Source organism: Tasmannia lanceolata, unplaced genomic scaffold, assembly GCF_043159265.1.
Source record: "Tasmannia lanceolata isolate RefF3 unplaced genomic scaffold, GAP_Taslan_0.1 ptg000012l, whole genome shotgun sequence".
In the NCBI taxonomy this organism is placed as follows: Eukaryota; Viridiplantae; Streptophyta; class Magnoliopsida; order Canellales; family Winteraceae; genus Tasmannia; species Tasmannia lanceolata.
This window is the reverse complement of record NW_027518689.1, coordinates 45992386-46011759: the sequence shown is the minus strand read 5'-3', so window position 1 is coordinate 46011759 and position 19374 is coordinate 45992386. Positions and strand designations below refer to the sequence as shown.

Below are 19374 nucleotides of genomic sequence, written 5' to 3'. Positions count from 1 at the left end.
CTTCGGTTCCTAACAAGCTACACACCTACAATAACTCTTGGCTGGCTTGGGGGGGACACGGCACCTATAATAGGTGCTTCAAGTGCTCAGTGACCCTCCCCGTCCAGATCTGTGCGTTCCGGAACCATTGCTTCAAGTAGGCTTCTTGGCTTGGGGACGACTGTGATAACGGAACTCGAGACTAAACTCGAGGCTAACTGTAAGGTAAGGACTTGCTAGTTCCTTCATTCATTTTCTCAATGGGAGAAGTCAAGCAACTCCTTGCTAGAGGGACGAGCTCTCTGCCTTTCCTACCTAGTTAGAAGCATCATCCTTGCTTCGGCTTGATTACGAAGAAGAGGCTTAAGAGGGCATGATAAGAAGAATACTAGACTTCCAATAGTGAACACAGGAGAACAAACAAGTGGGGGTGATCTCATCATCTTCGATGGTTATCGCCCCAACATCCTGTAATGATTGCATCTTTTTTTTTTTTTAATGTGAAGCAGTCTTTGATGTTATGGGCTATGCATCGGTGGAATAGGCAGTACTTCGGGTCATTCTTCCTCCCGATGCTGCTGCTCCATCAGAATTCAGCTTGACCCACGGCTGGGAGAATCAAAGCTGTTAGTGGACTTGATGAAGGCGGCGCAGGGTAGAGAACCGCAGGGGGGTTAGAGAACCGATTGCCATTCATTTATTGGGCCCCAAGTTAAGTATTAAGTATATAGGTCGTACACAAAAAGTTTCCTCGTAGGATAATCCTAACCCTCTGATTTAGGAAATTGATATGGAGACTGAGATTACTACCGAGCATGGGACCTGCAATGAGAAAATGCCATGTGTACAAAAAATTACTTTTTCTTATTTTCCTAAATCCAAGGGATTTCTCACGTCACTTGGCATGTTGTGGCAAGAATCAATTTGTTCGGTTCCTTTTAGGTCCTACTCTCGGTTTCCCTAGCATTACTCTCCGATTTATGGATGACAGAAAAACTGTTTGATGTTTTAGATTATCCAATAAGGTCAGCCACTCTATACATTTTTGCTACATTTGGCCATGTTTGGCGGCCATGAAATTTATTTTTTTCCATGGAATATTAGTTTATAAGTCGAGGAAGAGGGGCAAGGAGGGTGAGAGGGAGAAGGAGATAATTGAGAAGATATGAGTGAGGAGAAGGTGAGAAGTGGCTGAAAAACAGGAAAAAGAAAAGTGTACTCAAAATAAAGTTTTATTTTTGTTATGTTCGGCCACTTAGCACCATCTCATCATCTCCTTATTCCTGCCCTTTCAAAGTCTCTCCCAGTCCTACTCTTTCCCCCTCCCCACCCATATTTGAAGAGGTTGTATTTCACCCAAATTTGAAAACGCAAACTAACATTCCCTGAAAAACAAAAAAAAATCACGGTTGCCAAACATAGCCTTACATATCCGTAAGTTCACCGGAGGAAAACTATTTATGTATTACCAATATGGGAGAAATGAATTTTTCACACCCTTTTTTCTCCTTTCCACCCTCACTATGCATGTTGAAAGGTGGAAACTACTTATCGAGTAACCATCTATCTTAGTTTCTCTGTTGGAGTTTTCAACAACAATAATAATTTTCCATGGCCCTATCTTGTCACTTGTAGCCTTTTATAAAAACATGAGTTCTCTAGGTGCATGCTATAAAATAATTGCCAATGTGAAAAAGATTTTGGGTAGCTACTTTCTTGGAGGCACAAACAACCCATATAGTCTCTGTATGTCCCTCTTAATGAGAATGAGGGGATACCGTTACAACATCTGGACCTTTTTTCCATCTTCAAATGTAGGAGAAACATAAAAATGAGAGAGCACACATTTGTTCTGTTGCCATAATGAAACTTCACGGAAATTGAATACCCAAGTGTTAATGCGTATTATATTTTTTTGAAAGGTAAATAATGTGTATTATATCAATTCAGCAAATCTACCTCAGCCAATTTCTAACCCCACCTTGTTTACAAGGCTGAGGATTAGTCTTTCTCGAGCGATTTGTCCTAACTATCGGACTCTTTGTAAGTGCTTAAGGAAGTTGATACCTGAGTTCTTAAGCTGGATCTGTGACCAAAGTTTCTTTGACAAGATTGCATAAGTATTCAAGAGATTCTATTGGTCTTGAATATCTGCCAACATCTGCGAAAATGGGGAAGGAAAGATTTGTTTCTTCCAGCAGCATTGCTTCAATTCAGAGATATTCTTCAGCTTGCGGAGAGAACTTCGTCCGCTGACTGAATGATATTGGGATCATAAGGAGACTGAGTGATCCGGAGCTGGGCGTCCGCAGATTTAGAGATAATAATGTTGGCAAAGAGCTTCAAAATAAGAGCATCCATGGCTTCTTAATTATGTAACTTCTCACCATCATCTAAAAGGTTCAGAATTACTGATCTTCTGAGTCAAAATGAAAGGTATGTCCAAATTATTGAAGCCCAACTGACTAAAACATGATAATTGTGTTTTACACACTTCTCTAGAGTACTAGTGCATCAAAGAGAGAGCTTGACTGGGAATCATGAAAATTTTTCTTGATAAACTTTTTCCTTTTTTCCAATTCGCATTATTATTATTTTGAATGGTAAATAGATTATATTGATACAATAAGCAAGACCGAGATGGTTAATACATCATGGAAAATGCACAGCATAGAGAAAAAGATACAGAAATGGCGAAGACAACCCAATGAAGGAGCCAAGGAAAAGATACGAGGACAAAAAAGTCGTGGTGGTGTGTGTGGTGGGTGGTGGTGGGGTTGGGGTTCAAACAGTTCCAAGGATTCCTTGAGTAACCCTGCCTCAGCAAGACTATCGACATCTCCGTTGGCGGCTCTCCTAACATGACTGAAAGATGGGGAGAAGTCACCCGCTAAATCCTGAATCTCATAAAAAAGAGAGGTGAATCTCCAAGGGATGGAGTGAGATCCCTTGAGCCAACGAATAACATTGAGGGAATCGACTTCAATTATAACTTATCCAAGATCTCTCTCCAAAAGTTTAATACCTTGGTAAACTGCTCGAACCTCCGCCTCAGAGGAGTATGTGCTTCCTATGGGCCCAGAGAAAGCCCATTTCACAAATCCCAACTCATCTCTAAGCACCCCACCAATTCCAGCAGCCCCCGAGTTCCCCAACTTTGACCCGTCAAAGTTTAGCTTAAAAAGCCCTGGGCAGGAGGCTCCCAAGCCAGAGAAGGAATATGTTCATGCTCATTGCTAAAACATACGCCCCTCCATCCAATTTGCATTATTATGCAGAATGAGGGAAGCTCCAATAGAAAAATCTGTAATTTTTTTACGGAATTGAGTTGGAACAAACTGTTCTTCCTGAACACCTAATTCAATGCCTATGAATTTCCTGCGGCTACCATACCTCGAAAAAAGAGTTTTTAAAGAAAATAATTCATGAAAAATTTTCATGGTAACACGCGGAAAACAAAATGATATAGTGTTAAATCTGCTGAGATAATCATCATCATTCCAAGAGCTTCAAAAAATGCCAAGTATAGATAAAGAAAATAACATTTCCATATCCAAATGTATAAATTATGGGGTTAAAGGAGAGCTTCAAAGTACTTTTTTTTAAGGCTCGCCTGGAAGAAAAACTACTAGATTGTGAGAAACCTCCCGCAAGTCCAAGATTTAACTCCAGCACAAAATTAAAATCAATTTGGGATTACTCTTATCAAGTTTCCTAGAGGATGTATGTTGATTCTTGATTTTTTTCCTTTCTGTGGATTTTTAATGTTGCATCATGCTCATGGACCATTTTCCTATTTTTTGACTTCCTCTAACCAAATCGGATATTTCTGCCAGTCAAATGTCGAGCATTTGGAAGACAATTACCAAACTACGTTCTTTGTCAACATAAATATTGAAATATATTGTACAAAATCTAGTCTAAGCTCCAAAAACTAGATGACTGATGTAATGATTACAATTTCCATTAATTAATAATCAACTATTAGATGTCGAAACTCCAGCTTATCTACCAAAACAGGATATCAGATTTGGCAGACTAAATTTTTTAAAACAAATGATAAACATTTCCACCAAAAAGGTACTGGTTTCCAATGTAGACATAAAAAGTGCATAACATGAATTTGGAAATAACCTAGAAAGGAAGTCAGTCGCTAAACACTATAGAGAAGTCTGGCTTTCCACGGACAGTTGTTAATAAATATTTGTGATGCTGCTAGAGAAGGCAAGCTCCATCGCTTGGTAAATGGCCTTCAATTCCAACAAGTAAATGTCATCAGCATGGGTATTAACAGAGAAAGCCACTATAATGGCACCAATGTCATCTCTTATAATTCAACCAATGGGTCCATCCGACAAGTCAAGGGAGGCATCTGTATTGAGTTTAACCTCTCCAACATTCAGCTTAATCCACGAACAAGCTTTAGGAGATCGGTTTATGGGTATGAACATGCAATTAAGATTACTCATTATAGCTCTATTGATAAGATTGTCTCCATCATTGAGTTAAAGAAAGGAAACCCAATTGGGATTGGGCCTGTAGCTCAATGGTTGAGGCTTTGTTTCTCAACCTTGAGGTCGCAGGTTCGATCCCAGCTTACCTACCAAAAAAAAAGGAAACCCATCAAATGGTGTCATGCAGGATGTGAAATTTGTGCTTCACCTTCTTTTCGAACATCCTCGGATTTCATTCCATCCAGAGGTGATAAATGCAGCCCGCAAAGGCGATCCCAAAGGCCATTGCAATCTGCTCCTTACCTGAGAAAAACTTCATCACCCATTGGACTTTCCTTTTGCAAGATTCCTAAAGCTTTTCTCCAGCTCAAAAATCTCTACGAAAAAGATATCTAGACACAGGCAAAATGCAAACAAGAATAGGTGATCAATGCTGCCAGAAGTGGATTTGCAAAAGTGGGAAACCGGGTTGGCATCTTGACATTCATTCCCATTATGATAATCCGATCAGCAGTATTCAGTCTCCCAGGGAGGGCTTGCCAAGAATTCAAAGCATGCCATTGAATGAAAGCTTTGACCTAAACAATTTTGGTCCAGCCCACATTCGGATATTTCACTCTAGTAGCACCCCACTCAATGAAAGAAAATATCTCCCAACAGAGTTGGGCAGAAAAACTGGAGACCCTTTAGCACCCCTAGAAAATTTTCCCTGATGGCTGCAAGAGAGGGCAAAGAGATGATTGCCAAGTTCCAAGTTCCAATTCCCATTGACTAGAAATTCACCCCCTCTTTAGGGAAGGAAAGATCCTAAGAGGATCATCAGATAGGCAAATTGTTTCAGAAATCAGTTGCTCCCCATCTCCAATGAGGTATCTCATATACATCCGAGCAGTGTCCCTAGAGTGGAGGATCCTTCCAAACCCATTGTATTTGACATTCATTCGGCTGTACAACAAGGACTGTCTATAGTCGACGAAGTTCCATACTTTCCTAGGTAGCGCTGCCTAGTTCCAATCTTCCAGCCTCCCTCATCTTTGGGATTTACATATTTCTTCCTAGCTGACGGAATGCATTCTCTTTTTGAGTCAGGGCCTCAAAAGACAGCTCTAAAAATTATCTCAATTCTATTCACTTGTCTTCCAATTTATAAAGGTAAACCAAGGTACTTGAAGGCAGATCTCCTTCCTGCATATTAAGGATGAGCAGATGTGATTTTTAATCAAGGTGTCGACATTGGAGAAGTATAGGTTGCATTTTCTGCTGTTGATTCAAGCCCCAATAGGGATTTAAAATTAAAAAGAGACTGGGATGCCATGGGCATTAGAAAGATCTGCTGTTAAAAACATCAAAACATCATCAGCGAAAAGATGTGTAATGGTAAGAGTACGTTTAGTAAGGTGAAGGAGATTCTTACCTTTAGTGAAGGAAGACTCTTCAGTTGCGGAGGGCTTCCTTGAGACCAAGAAACAACATATCCATGTCAATATTAAAGAGGCATGGGACAAAGGATCCCTTTACTGCAACATATTAGAGCTGGAGAAATAACCATAGGGAGATCCATTGATCAAATTTTATATTTATTTTTTTTGAAAAAAAAGTACCAATTTTACTGCGTTAGAAACAGTAGTTGTAACACGTACATAGGGATGAGGCGTCCCACAGTAAAATGATGACCAAGGATTTATAATTTCCATCTCATTCTTTTCTGCTCTGTCTGCTTGGCCATTAGCTGATCGTTTCATGTGCAAGAATTCTGGACGAACAGCCGAAAAAGATTTCTTACTAATGTGATGATGTTTGTCAACCTCTATGCGCCCGGTGCATTGTTGCTTGCCCACACCAAAGCATTCCACCCGTTTCGTCCGGAATTCCCCATTTTTTTTCATCTCTCTTTTTTTTTTTTTGAAAGTTGACAAAATATATTCATACTATGAGAATTACATTGGGGACCAGAGGTCCCAACTTGCATTTACATAGCGAATAGGTCAAGAGCATACTCCTGCACCGTGAGGTGAAACAAAGTAAAGCTATTCATCAAAAAGATAATCAAACTGTCCTGCCAGATCCACATCAAAAAACATCTAACCAACGAGGCTACAAACCTTCCAATCTTCCAACAAACCGAGAAACAGATTTTCTTCACTCCAGACCTACCGAGGACAAGTACAAGCTCAAAGGAAGGATATCACCCAAAGCGAATGACCAGAAAGTCTATCAAGCTAAGGGGAATCAACTTCATTGCGTATACTCCACAGCTTCCATTAACAGATAGGGCCTAAAACAACCAAGGCCAAAATTTGAAGCTTGGTGAAGATCTACATCGTTTCATTCGCTCGCGTACTTCCTCTGGAATAAATAATACAACAAACTTAAACAAACAAATCCTCAAGACAAGAACCACAAACAGTGCCTCATAAAGCGAAAGGCTGAAAGGTCTCTCAAGCTTAGTGAGGATCTTCCACGTTCAATTCACTCCATGGCCTCTCCTACGAAATTCTAAAAAACTCCTATAACTAACATCCAGATATTTAACCAACCATCCTCCCACAAATCTAAGAGCAGTACCAACACCCTTACTCAAAAACCCAGAAGATACAACCAATCAATACCGCCTGACCTGCTTCAAAAAACTGGTAATACAACCAAACCATCATCCCAACTAGATTCTAGAACTAAAACTCTAACCACCATAAACATCAAGCACCTTAACACAACCAAAAACCTATCCCAGAGAACACAAAAACATAAGGACCCTAAAAAACCTACAGTCTAAGCACAAACTATGTACACAAGAGGGGCCAGACCTCTACTCCTTCAGGGTCCTCGACCCCCAGCCCCCCTTTCACCAACCACTTTTTCTTTTGCTATTTCCTTATCTTTCTTTTCCCGTTGATCCCATTCCTCCATACCCAAAAACATTTTCCTCATTTCTTCCAAATTTTCGCCATACCCAATCCCAAAAACATCCCCCACAGAAAGCAATTCATCAAATTCATCAGAAGCAACCTCCTCCTTTTCTGAGGCTCTGACCTCCTCCGCACCCTCCTCTATCTCCTTTTGCATTTAGGCTCTTCCTCCCGAGCCAAACGTGAACGAACGATCTGACTAACTTCCACGTTAAGGGAGTCCCTAGAAACCTGAGATCCCTCATCTGGTAATTGAGCAGGCAAATCCACCTCTAAGTTTTCGAGAGTCATTTGTACTTCCCATTTCAACCGCCTCTCTCGACGCTCTATTTCTAGAGCCTCCTTGAAGTGGGGAAGCTTGTAAACTGGGAAACAAATTTCTTTGGGGTCATGCCTGCCTGTCAGCCTAAAAAATTCCTCAGCATTGGCCCTTGCATCTTTCTTGAACTGTTTCCAATCCCCTTTCCATATAGCCATCGATATTTCTCTTGGCGTCGGAGATTCGTTAGAGGCCTTTTGTTCGTCATAAACCTAGGTATTTTTTAGCTTAGACCCCTCTCCATCCTCCATAGAAGTTCCTTTCCTTTTCATATTTTTATCTCTATCGCCACCCTCCCCCGAAGAGGTGGAGTCAGTGGGGTTATCAAAGTTTTCCAACATTTTCTTGATCTCTGAGACAAAAGATTTTTATTTTTTCTCCTCTCTAACAAAATGCCCTTGAAGCTTCCTTTTAAAGAAGGATAAACCGCCTCTTGTGGCCAGTAATTGATTTTCAAATTTCTGGTCTCTACGCATGGCCCTAGCTGTTCCAACACGAAGGTTTTTCAGCTTCTTCTTTGATTTCACACGTTTCCTTGTAGGTATAGTTGTATTAGTTAGTGCTATTTTTGGTTTCCCCTACTCTCCGTTGTAACCACCACGAACACTATTATCTAATTGCTTCGGTCTCGCTGCTTCCACCGACTGCGGGACTATTCCTTCTGCCTCACGACTACGATGAGCCTTCCCCAGATGCCAAGTGTCCTCGCCTTAAATGAATTCTTATCATTATCCGACCCATGCCGTTTTCATCTCTTCTTCTTGCCTCTTCTTGGTTCTCCTCTTTTTGTTTCCTCTTCTTAGTATTAACATGTAAAATCATTTAAGTAAGGGAATACCCCTATTTAAATTTATTAAAAATAGTTTCAAGACGCAAATCTAAAGGGATAAAATGTCAACTTTCAAGTTCTAGTACAAAAAGAAAAGAAAAAGGGATGGGTAAAAATCTTAACTTCCAAATGATGGGGCATTTTTCTAATTTTAAAAATTCATAAATTATATCATCTCCAAACATTATTAAATCCCCAAAGTTCAGTAAAAAAATCTCATAATTTGGTCTCTAATGCTCTGTTTGGTTGCCGAGTTTTTTTTGTTCCCGGGAGTTATGTGGGAGAAAAAAATACCCTGGGAGATAGGTGGGAAAAAAAAAAGTCCTGGAAGTATCCTGGTAAAATAAAAATCCCATGTTTGGTTATGTGGGAGAAAAAAATACCCTGGGAGATATGGTGGGAGAAAAAAAAACCTTTGTTTGGTTGCTTGAACTGTTGGGTAGAAAAAAATTCTTCTCAAGCTTATTTTTGGTTCCTGAGTTTATTTTGGTTCCTGGGGTTATCTTGGGATGGGATGAAAAGGCAATCATTACAAAAGTGGGATTAAAAAATTCACCCCACAAGTAATCATTACAAGAGTGGGATTAAAATAAACCTAGTGCTAAAAGACAACCAAACATGGGATGGGACCAAAATTTAACTTACTCTCCCACAAAACTCCCAGGCACAAAAAAAACCCAGCAACCAAACAGAGCATAAAAGTTTTCCATCCTATCAGGTATTGGGTAACACACAGGTCAACGCATGCATTTCAGCTGATAGTGATTTTTCTTTTACGTAAATGTTGGATGTTTTACATATTTGGTTCGTTTAATTGTTTCTTATATTTTTCTAATAATTTCTGATTTTTTTGGACTTTTCAATATTTTTAACTACCCTCCTGTTTTCTTCCATTTCCCATTGAGGCGATTTCATCAGGTATGTACTTTTTATGCTCTGATTTGTATCTTTTCTTTTTTCAACAGGATTGTTACGTGAGAGAGAGAAGGAAAATAGTGAGTTAGGGCACGACTCCCCCTCACTGATGTATTTATATAATAAGAGAGGTACAATGACAATAATGACCCTACTAGACTTATTCTAACACTCCCCCTCAAGATTTATACATTCCTAGCTTGTTACAAATATCGCTCAACTTTGCTTAATTCAACGGCTTTGTGAACATATCAGCCAACTGATCTGCAGAACGAGGCAATTCAATACATCTCCCCCTTCTGAATTCTCTGACAAATGAAGTGACAGTCAACTTTGATGTGCTTTGTTCGCTCATGGAAGACTGGGTTTGTCGCAATATAGATGGAAGCCTTATTGTCACAGTACAATTGTGAAGGCGAAGAAGATACAATACCAATTTCAGACATGAGTGATCTCAACTAGATAATCTCTGTACTCATGTGTGCCATCGCTCTGTATTCTGCTTCAACACTTGACTTTGCAATAACGTCCGGCTTCTTGTTTTTCCATGACACCAGGTTACCTCCTACAAAGGTAGGATACCAGTTGATCTCCTGTCTGCAGGAGATCCAGCCCAATCAGCATCAGAGAATCCCTCAATTCGCATATGACCATGTCTCTTAAATAATAGGCCCTTTTTTGGTGCACCCTTTAGGTATTTAAGAATCTGAATCACTACACTCCATTGTGAGGTATGTGGGGAGCTCATGTACTGACTGACTACCCCTACAGCATAAGATATATCAGGACGAGTAACGGTAAGGTATATGAGCTTGCCCACAAGTTTTCCATCCCTGCCAGGGTCCTCCAACAGGTCTCCTTCTTCTAGAACTAATTTTACATTGGGATCCATATGTGCAGACACAGGTTTTACGCCAAGATTCCCTGTCTCCTCCAACAAATCCAAAACATACTTACTCTGTGAAAGAGACAAACCACGAGAGGAGTATGCCACCTCTATCCTAAGAAAATATCTGAGGAGTCCTAAGTCTTTTGTAGCGAACTCTCTCTGTAAGAAGGTTTTTAGTTTCTGTATTCCCCCTGAATTACTACCTGTGATGATAATATCGTCAACATATACAATTAATAGAATGCACCATGCTGAGGACTGATGACTAAATATCGAATGATCTACAACACACTGTCTCAAACCAAACCGCATAATAGCCTCACTGAATCTCCCAAACCATGCTCGTGGAGATTGTTTCAAGCCATAAAGAGATTTCCTCAGGCGACAGACAGAGGATGACATCTCCCCCTGAGCAGCATACCCTGAAGGCTGCTCCATGTAAACCTCCTCACGTTATGTAAAAAGGCATTCTTGACATCTAACTGATGAAGATCCCAGCCATGATTAACTGCAAGGGAGAGAAGAACACGAACTGAAGGTATCTTGGCAACCGGAGAGAAGGTCTCATAGTAATTAACCCCAAAGGCTTGAGTATATCCTTTAGCAACTTGGCAGGCCTTCAATCGCTCGATAGTGCCATCAGGTAAATACTTGATAGAAAATACCCATCGACAACCAACCGGTCTAGTACCGGATGAAAGAGGAACCAGATCCCATGTCTGGTTCGAATGTAGAGCACTCATCTCAAGATCCAAGGTTGCCCGCCATCCTGGGTGAGCGAGAGCCTCCTGTAAAGACTGTGGTAACACAACAGAAGACAAAGAGGAAACAAAGCTTTTGAAAGTAGGAGTTAGATGATCATAGGAGACAAAGTTAGAAATACGATGTGCAGTAGAGTGAGAATGGGTACGAGAGGCAATAGGTAAGTCAGAAGCAACGACAAAGGAAGGTAGAGAAGATACCGGGTATATGGTATTGGGATCTCGACCTGTGAAGATGATGTCTCGAGTCGAGTAGGTGGAGGCCCACCTTTGCACTGACGCCTCTGATAGTGCTTTTAGTAAGTGGAGGAGCCGATGGTGCGTAAGAGGAGTCACCTGGAAGAGGTTGAGATGGTGGTTCAGATGGTGCAGGAACCGGTACCGGAACTGAGTCAGGAATCACAGGAAGGGAGATGGAAACCTCGGGTTACAGGATAGTGGAACTGGAGGCAGACGGAGGACTAAAGAAGGGCTCGGACTTAAAAAATGTAACATCGGCAGACACAAACCAAACTGATGAAGAAGAGATTGTAACAACGATAGCCTTTCTGAGTTCGAGATAACCCAGAAAGACAGCGTTCGGACTTAGGATCGAGTTTGTCCCTACCAGAACCTAAATGATGAACAAAACAGATACAACCAAAGACACGAGGTGTGAGAGGAAAAGGCTCATGTTGAGGATATAAGACCTGAAAGGGAGAAGCACCACGAAGGGCAGACGACGGAAGGCAATTTGCAATTCGCAAGAAGTCAAAATCGCCTCACCCAAAAAGGACTTAGGGACTCACATCTGAAACAGTATGATGCGGCAAACCTCAAGGAAGTAACACAATTTCCTCTATACCACACCATTCTGCTGAGAAGTGTAGGCACAAGAGGATTGGTGAAGGATCCCATGAGATGAAAGATAATCCTGAAAGCCATGGGTACCTGAGAAAAACTCCCGAGCATTATCAGTACGAAGATATTTAATACTGCAACCAAATTGATTCTTTATTTCAGCATGAGAAGTTTGAAAAGCAGAACAGACCTAAGAACGGTCCTTCAGCAAATACACCCATGTCATACGAGAATAATCATCGATAAATACTATGAAATACTTGAATCCATTATTTGACGCGACCCTAGAAGGTCCACATACTTCAGAATGAACTAGATAAAAAGACTATCGACTCGACTAACAACTTTAGAAGGAAAGGACACCCGGTGGTGCTTCCCGAGTTCACAAGACTCGCACTTGAATGATGAAACAGAAGCAGGAACTAAAGACGTCTGCTGGAGCCGCTGAAGTGATGGGTGGCCAAGACGACATTGCAACTGAAAGGCGTCCATAGAGCTATGCAAAACGACAGTAGAAGGTCGGCAATCAAGACGATAAAGGCCATCCACCTCACGTCCCGATCCAATCGTCTTCCCAGTCGAAAGATCTTGAAACAAACAATAAGAAGGGTAAAACGAGATGGAGCATTGAAGATTTTTCGTTAGTTGACTAACAGACAGTAAACTGAAGGGAGATTTAGGAACACATAGTACAGAAGATAATGAAATACTAGGGGAGAGGCATACCGTACCAATACCAGTGATGGGAGTAGTGGACCCATCAGCTAGGGTAATGGTGTGAAAGTTAGATGAAAAAGAGAAAAAATATGAGACCTGATATGAGTTACCAGTCATGTGCTTGGAGGCTCTCAAGTCAATAATCCAGGACCCGGAGCTAGAGGGTAAGGTCATAGGTGAACTACCTAGCTGAGCAAAGCCTGCAGTGTGGGCGCGAGTGCTTAGACAGAGGCACTGTAAGTCGCCATAATCCGCCCTAGTGAAGGTAAATGAATCATCAGCAGAGGCAGCCACGACAATAGAGGGTGGAAGAAGCACCTCAAAGGAACTGGTTGTCGAGAGATGAGCTGAGCGAGACAGACGAAGCTCAGGGTGAAGAGTGTAGCAAGTCTCAATATAGTGTCCATCACGCTGACAGTGGGTATAATAAGGACGACCACGGCCACCACCACGGCCATGGCCATAGCCTCGTGGAAAGGAACCACCGCCCCGAATAGGCTGACTACCACTATCATGCGCTGCGAGGGCAGAGCTATCAGCAGGGAGACGTGATGTAGACTCGCCAAGACACTACTTGGCATGTGAATAGGCCTCTGTCAGTGACAGAATGTTGCCTGAACCAAGGATCTGATGTCACAGATAACTGAAACTCAGGGCCCAGACTCTCAAGATAGTGGACCACACGAATTTGTTCCTGCTGTCGACGAAGAACGGTAACATCAGATGTAAGGGGCAAGAAAATATCAAGCTGCTGACACAAAGAGACAAACTGGCCATAGTGAGCCTCAAGTGACATCACTATGGCGCAGTCGCATCCACTCAAAGTACATGTTACAGATACGGGTGAGGTTCTCAACCCCAGAATACGTCAAGGCAGTGTGATCCCATATATCCTTCACAATTGGTAGGAGAATCATGGTAGATGAGATAGACGGTGTCATGCTCTGCCAGAGGAGAGTGCGAATAAGGGGTCCTCCTGTTCCCAACGAGCGTACGTAGGGTCTTTACGCGAGGGAGGCTCCTGCGAAGGAAACTGACCTTGCCTCGCCCAAGAAGATGTCTCAATTACAACTTTCCATGATAAATAATTGGTCCATCAAGCTTGGCAGTAGTCAGCTGTGGGTAAGATCCCTACACAGGTGCCAAGGTAGTAGAGGATGAGGTAGTCGAGCGTAGGGGTTGGGCACGAACCTCATTGGTCATGCCAAGGGAGGGATCCACAATGACAGGTGGCTCAATAGCGACAACAAACGACAACCCCAACAACAATCAACCAGACCAACTAGGCAAAAGAGTGGCTCATAACGTGGCGTCGCGAGCCAAGGACGAGCGAATAGAAGTGGCCATCGAGAAAGCGAGGCAAAGTCACGAAGAAGAGATCAAGAAAATAGAGAAAAAAATCAGCACATGATGGTTGTGAAAGTACGGTGTGTGAGCAGTAGGTTAGGGTTGCAGAAAGTAAAAGATTTGTGGAACAGAAGAGGGCGGGAATCGATTAAGGGAAGGTGGAGGGGAGTGGAGGGGAGCCTAATAAAGCAGTCAAGGGCAGAAAATAACAGATTTTTAGAATAGAAGAGGACAGGAATCGATTAGACGAAGGTGGAGGGGAGTGGAGGGGAGCCTAATATGGCAGGCAAGGGGTTGGAAGGGCGTACAGTGGAGGAGAAAGAGAAGGGAGGGCTGACGGTGGTGGGGAGAAGGGGTGGGGGTTATACGGAAGTAGGGAGGGGGTTGGGGAGTTCCGTACGGAAGTAGGGAGGGGGGGTGCTGGACGGAAGTCGGGAGGGGGGATGGAGGGGCCGTACGGAAGCGAGGAGGAGGGGCGGTGCTATACGGAAGTCGGGGTGAGGAGGGGGAGAGTAGTAAGAAGTAGGGATAAGGGGGGTGCTGGAGGAAGTCGGGAGAGGGGGTGGGAGTTCCGTATGGAAGTAGGGAGGGGAGGGGGTGCTATACGATTGCAGGGAGGAGGTGTGGGGGGGCGTATGATTGCGGGGAGAGGGGAGGTGATGGAGATGAAGGGGGAGGAGATGGAGAAGATGGAGGCTAGCGATTGTCCCTAGGGATCGGAAACCCTAGGGCTCTGATACATGTTACATGAGAAAGATGAGAAGGAAAATAGTGAGTTAGGGCACGGCTCCCCCTCACTGATGTATTTATATAATAAGAGAGGTACAATGACAATAATGACCCTACTAGACTTATTCTAACAAAGATCAATTCTCAGTGTAGAAAGATACAAAACCTTGAAACCGTAATGCTTCCATAGTAGGATCTGCTATGATACATATTTTTTGTGTTCCCCTTGTTCATTTTCGATATTGTATATGGTGCATTGGCGAATTCTTGAATCAAAACCTTATAAATCTTGATGAGTTCTGCTATGGATGATCTTTGGTTTTTTATTTATATATTATGTTTTCTTTTTATTTACTAATTGTAAGATGGGTATGGGGATTGGGCATGTAGTTAAATTCGAAGAGGCTTATTACTTCAACCTTGAGGTCGTTGGTTCAATCCCAACTTACCTACCACCAAAAAATAAAATATAAGATAGGTAGGGGGAACTAGAGTCAGGGGCGGACTAGTACACGATGCTTAGCAACAGAGAGTGATGTATGTGGTAGTGAGAAAATGCTATTAGATAAATCAGGGAAGTGTTGTTTGAACCTGCTAGGGCCCATGTACACATTGTTGAGCAGCAATAAATACCATACAGAAACAATTTCTGGTATAAGGGGATTGGAGTTGGAGCAACAACTTTACGGTGCTTCTCATAGGAGAAGAAAAGAGCATTGCAGTTTCGATAATGGCACTCATGAAGGCTGTCAAGATTTGTATCAATGCATTTTGCCAAGTGAAAGTGCAAAAAACACTTAGTGCAGATTCTACATAAAATGACTATTAACAAGCCACCAATTCTCCATAAGATGTAAGCCTTTGAACGACAGATGAAAAATAAAACAAGCATTGATTCCAATGAACAAGAATTAGTGATACAACAACAAATTAAACTAAACTGTTGAGCAGCAATCAGTACCATACAGAAAAAATAAAATAAATATTGCCTCTAATGAACTAGAACTAGAGGTACACCAACAAATTAAACTAAATTCTTAAGTAGCAATTCGTACCATATAGAAAAATGTGCATCTTCACAGCATTTTGATATCAAAATTTTACAATTTCTGAACTGCACCTGATTCTTTAGATCCAATGTCTAATCCTATAACTGCTGTCTTGCCTTGGTACACACTCAGTATTTCTGGAACTCTCTCTTTATTCTTGGTCACATACCTCTCCATGAATTCCTCATCAGACAATTGCAATGCGGTGGGCAGCTTTAAATCTTCCTTAAGGATGTCCTTTGACATCAAAACTTGCAAAACCGAACATCTAGGACGAGTTCGCTTCTCCAAACTAAACAAAAGAAAATTTGGGTGTTTGCAAAGAAAGGATGGCTTCAGATCCATTTTATTGACAAGGAAATCCATCACCCGCTTAACCTTCTTCTCCGATGTGAGCATAAACCTGGGTTGCTTTTTGAATGCTGTAAGAATCTCATCATCAGTCCAACCAAAGCTCCTAAAAGCCTCCAATTTTCCTTTCCATGTCGATTTGCTCATCACAGACATTGCGACGACTGCTACTGCAAAAAATGTACCTGACGGATCGAACCCCATTTCCTTAACCGCCGCTACAACCTCACTAAAATGATCAGATTTTAGTCCTAGTGCTGCAGGATATGTCTTGATAAGTTTCAAAATACTGGGTTCAGACACACCATGATTTCGCAAGGTTGTGATATTGGGTTCCAGTACTTTTTGTGGGTTCAATTGAAAAAGATATCTTGACTGTCTGAAGATGAAGATGATGTCTTTGTTGGTGTGAAAGGTGCTCTTAAGGAAATAAAAGATAGGAATAATTTGATTTTCTAAACTCCTTTTCAACATATATGGGTTTGAGCAGAGGGTCCTTGCAAGGTCAGGGGTTGAAATTCCCAAACCAAGGAAAAACTCGAATTTGGGCTTTAGGGTTTTGTCTGGATTGGATACGAGTAATTGTGGACACTTGGTAATGATATCTGAGATGTGGGTTTTGGTTAAATCATGGTTTCTGAAGAAAGCTAGGACAGAGTCTGGTTTTTCTGTGGTTTCAAAGTCGATAATTTGAGCAACTTTGAGAGCTGCTTCTTTTGAGAGCCCACATGAGTTGATGAGGTAAGAGACCTTAAATGATGGTTCATTTGTTGAGTTTGAGATTTGAGAGTTGAATTTGAGAGATGGGTTTTGAAAAGAATAGAGATGGAATAGCTTTCGGCGGAGAAACTGAAACATTGATGCGATAAAGGAGTAAGAGAGGGAGTTGATATAACTTACAGGTTGGATGAGTTAGAAAGAAATAGAACACATCTGAGATTTGGCCAATTGATACTCCTCCCAAACCCTTCCAACAAAATACCCAGCCTCCTCAGTTTCACAACTCGTTCATACCCAAGCCTCCTTAATAATAGGGGAAAAGATACACTAAGTTCCCTTTTATTCACCGGCCACCCCTCTAGATAAGGGTGCAACTTGGTCGGGTTCAACCTGAAAAAATCATGGGACGGGTTGTGTTTGAGTCGGGTCGGGTCCGGGTTGAGAAAGTTGAACCCAGGTTGTATTGAGTTCGGCTTTAGGTGTCTGGTTCGGTTTGGGTCTGAGTTGAGATATTAATTTTCCGTTGTCGGGTTAGCCTTAACTGAGTTGAGAGTCAGGTCGAGTTTGGGTTGGCAGTTTAGAGTTTTGGGTTGGCTTCAACCCGGCTAAATTTCACCCCGACCTCTATCGGTTTGGATACCTCATGCATTTGTATTTTGATTTGGATTTGAGTTTTGGATACAAAACACATCAATCATCTTCATGATCATGTTTTAAGAGAGAGAGAAAGAGAGAGAGTGAGGGAGGGAGGGAGGGAGGGAGGGATGTTTCGCTGCTGCCGGAGCAACGTCCAGGAGCAGCGATGGCGATGGAAGTTGCCACAAATGTTGATTTCCAAATAATGTCTCGCAGAAAAGATTTGAAAATCGGATTTTTTTGCACTATTGTAAATGATTTGGAAATTCTAAGGATCTGATCTAGTTCAAAATATCAACTAAATCTAAATCTAAATCTTGGGAGGAGGAGAGATTTGAAAGGGTATTGTTAGACCGAAAATCGGTAACAGGTACGACAGTGACGTAAGAGCTGAGCTAGAAGACCCGAGGAGCTGAGTCCTGAGGAATCGAAGTGAGGGAACTGTGTTCTGCACAGAAGCAAACGAGGTCAGAAGACCAACCCGGGTGTTACTCCGGACAGGCCCTTCGACACTCAAGTCAGTATGAGCAGGAGTGCAGAGCTAGTTTAAGAGTTTAGGGTGGAGAGAAGGTTTTTCATTACCCTTCGTTTGAGCTTTGAACTCCCTTTTATAGAGGGAGAGTTGGTGACGTGGAGATTACCCACTCCAGGACAGGTGGCAGCCTGTGATAGGCTTGAGTTCACCTACTCCAGGACAGGTGGCAGCCTGCGATAGGCTTGAGTTCACCTACTCCAGGACAGGTGGTGGCCTGTGATATGCTTGAGTTCACCTACTCCAGGACAGGTGTCGGCCTGCTACAGGCTGGAGTTTTTACACCCCATCAGTTGCCCCCCAGTTTTCCAAGTCATTGTAGTGACTTGGGGAAGTGTGGTGAATTACATTCTTGAATTTGCCGGAAATGAGTCCGGAAATTCGTCAGTTCGGCTGGAAATGAGTCCGAAAATTCCATCCGGAAATGAGTCCGGAAATTCGTCAGTTCGGCTGGAAATGAGTCCGAAAATTCAGTCCGGAAATGAGTTCGGAAATTCGTCAGTTCGGCTGGAAATGAGTCCGGAAATTCAGTCCGGAAATGAGTCCGGAAATTCGTCAGTCCGGCTGGAAATGAGTCCGGAAATTCAGTCCGGAAATGAGTCCGGAAATTCGTCAGTTCGGCTGGAAATGAGTCCGGAAATTCAGTCTGGAAATGAGTCCAGAAATTTGTCAGTTCGGCTGGAAATGAGTCCGGAAATTCGTCAGTCCGGCTTGGGCCGGACTGACTTTTGTCGTTTAGCGAGACGCGTCATATCCAGTCCGGCTTGGGCCGGACTGACTTTTGTCGTTTAGCGAGACGTGTCACATCCAGTGCGGCTTGGAAAATCAGTGCGGCCAAGCCATCAGTCCGGCCTGGAAAGTCAGTGCGGCCAAGCCATCAGTCCGGCCTGGAAAATCAGTTCGGCCAAGCCGTCAGTCCGGCCTGAAGAGTCAGTGGGGCTCGAGATGAACTGAATTTTGTCCTGTAGCGCTTTGCGCTATATCCAGTTCGGCTTGAGATGAACTGAATTTTGTCCTGTAGCGCTTTGCGCTATATCCAGTTCGGCTTGAGATGAACTGAATTTTGTCCTGTAGCGCTTTGCGCTACATCCAGTTCGGCTTGAGATGGACTGAATTTTATCCTGTAGCGCTTTGCGCTATATCCAGTTCGGCTTGAGATTGACTGAATTTTGTCCTTTAGCGCTTTGCGCTATATCCAGTTCGGCTTGAGATTGACTGAATTTTGTCCTGTAGCGCTTCGCGCTATATCTAGTTCGGCTTGAGATGGACTGAATTTTGTCCTGTAGCGCTTTGCGCTATATCCAGTTCGGGTTGAGATGGACTGAATATAGGGCAATCTGCTAAAAGACGAAATTGAATTTTGTCTTGTAGCGAATCACACCGAGTCCTGGTCGGCTTGAG

General features: G+C 42.5%; 1 protein-coding gene across 4 annotated transcripts; it reads right to left on the bottom strand.

Annotated features, from left to right (window-relative positions):
• Positions 1-1684: 1684 nt before the first annotated feature.
• LOC143888364 (transcription termination factor MTERF8, chloroplastic-like) lies at positions 1685-17120 on the bottom strand. Of its 4 annotated transcripts, none has more exons than XM_077392754.1 (2): positions 15806-17120; positions 1685-2398 (listed from the first exon to the last, which is right to left on the bottom strand). In XM_077392754.1, exons 1-2 carry the CDS (start codon positions 16941-16943, stop codon positions 2388-2390), a joined length of 1149 nt encoding a protein of 382 aa, XP_077248869.1. In that variant the 5' UTR covers positions 16944-17120; the 3' UTR covers positions 1685-2387. The 4 variants fall into 4 exon arrangements, 3 of the variants coding, with proteins under 3 accessions (XP_077248869.1, XP_077248870.1, XP_077248868.1); XM_077392755.1 differs by having other exon boundaries at positions 1685-2395; XR_013254542.1 differs by lacking the exons at positions 1685-2398; positions 15806-17120 and adding exons at positions 2407-5618; positions 5848-12517.
• Between the last annotated feature and the right edge of the window lie 2254 nt (positions 17121-19374).

Coding starts and splice junctions, on each gene's coding strand:
- LOC143888364 (XM_077392753.1), bottom strand. CDS start 16,943: ATGTTTCAGTTTCTCCGCCGAAAGCTATTCCATCTCTATTCTTTTCAA. Junction 5,619..15,805: donor CATTGGATCTAAAGAATCAG/GTGCAGTTCAGA, acceptor CTTAATATGCAG/GAAGGAGATCTGCCTTCAAG.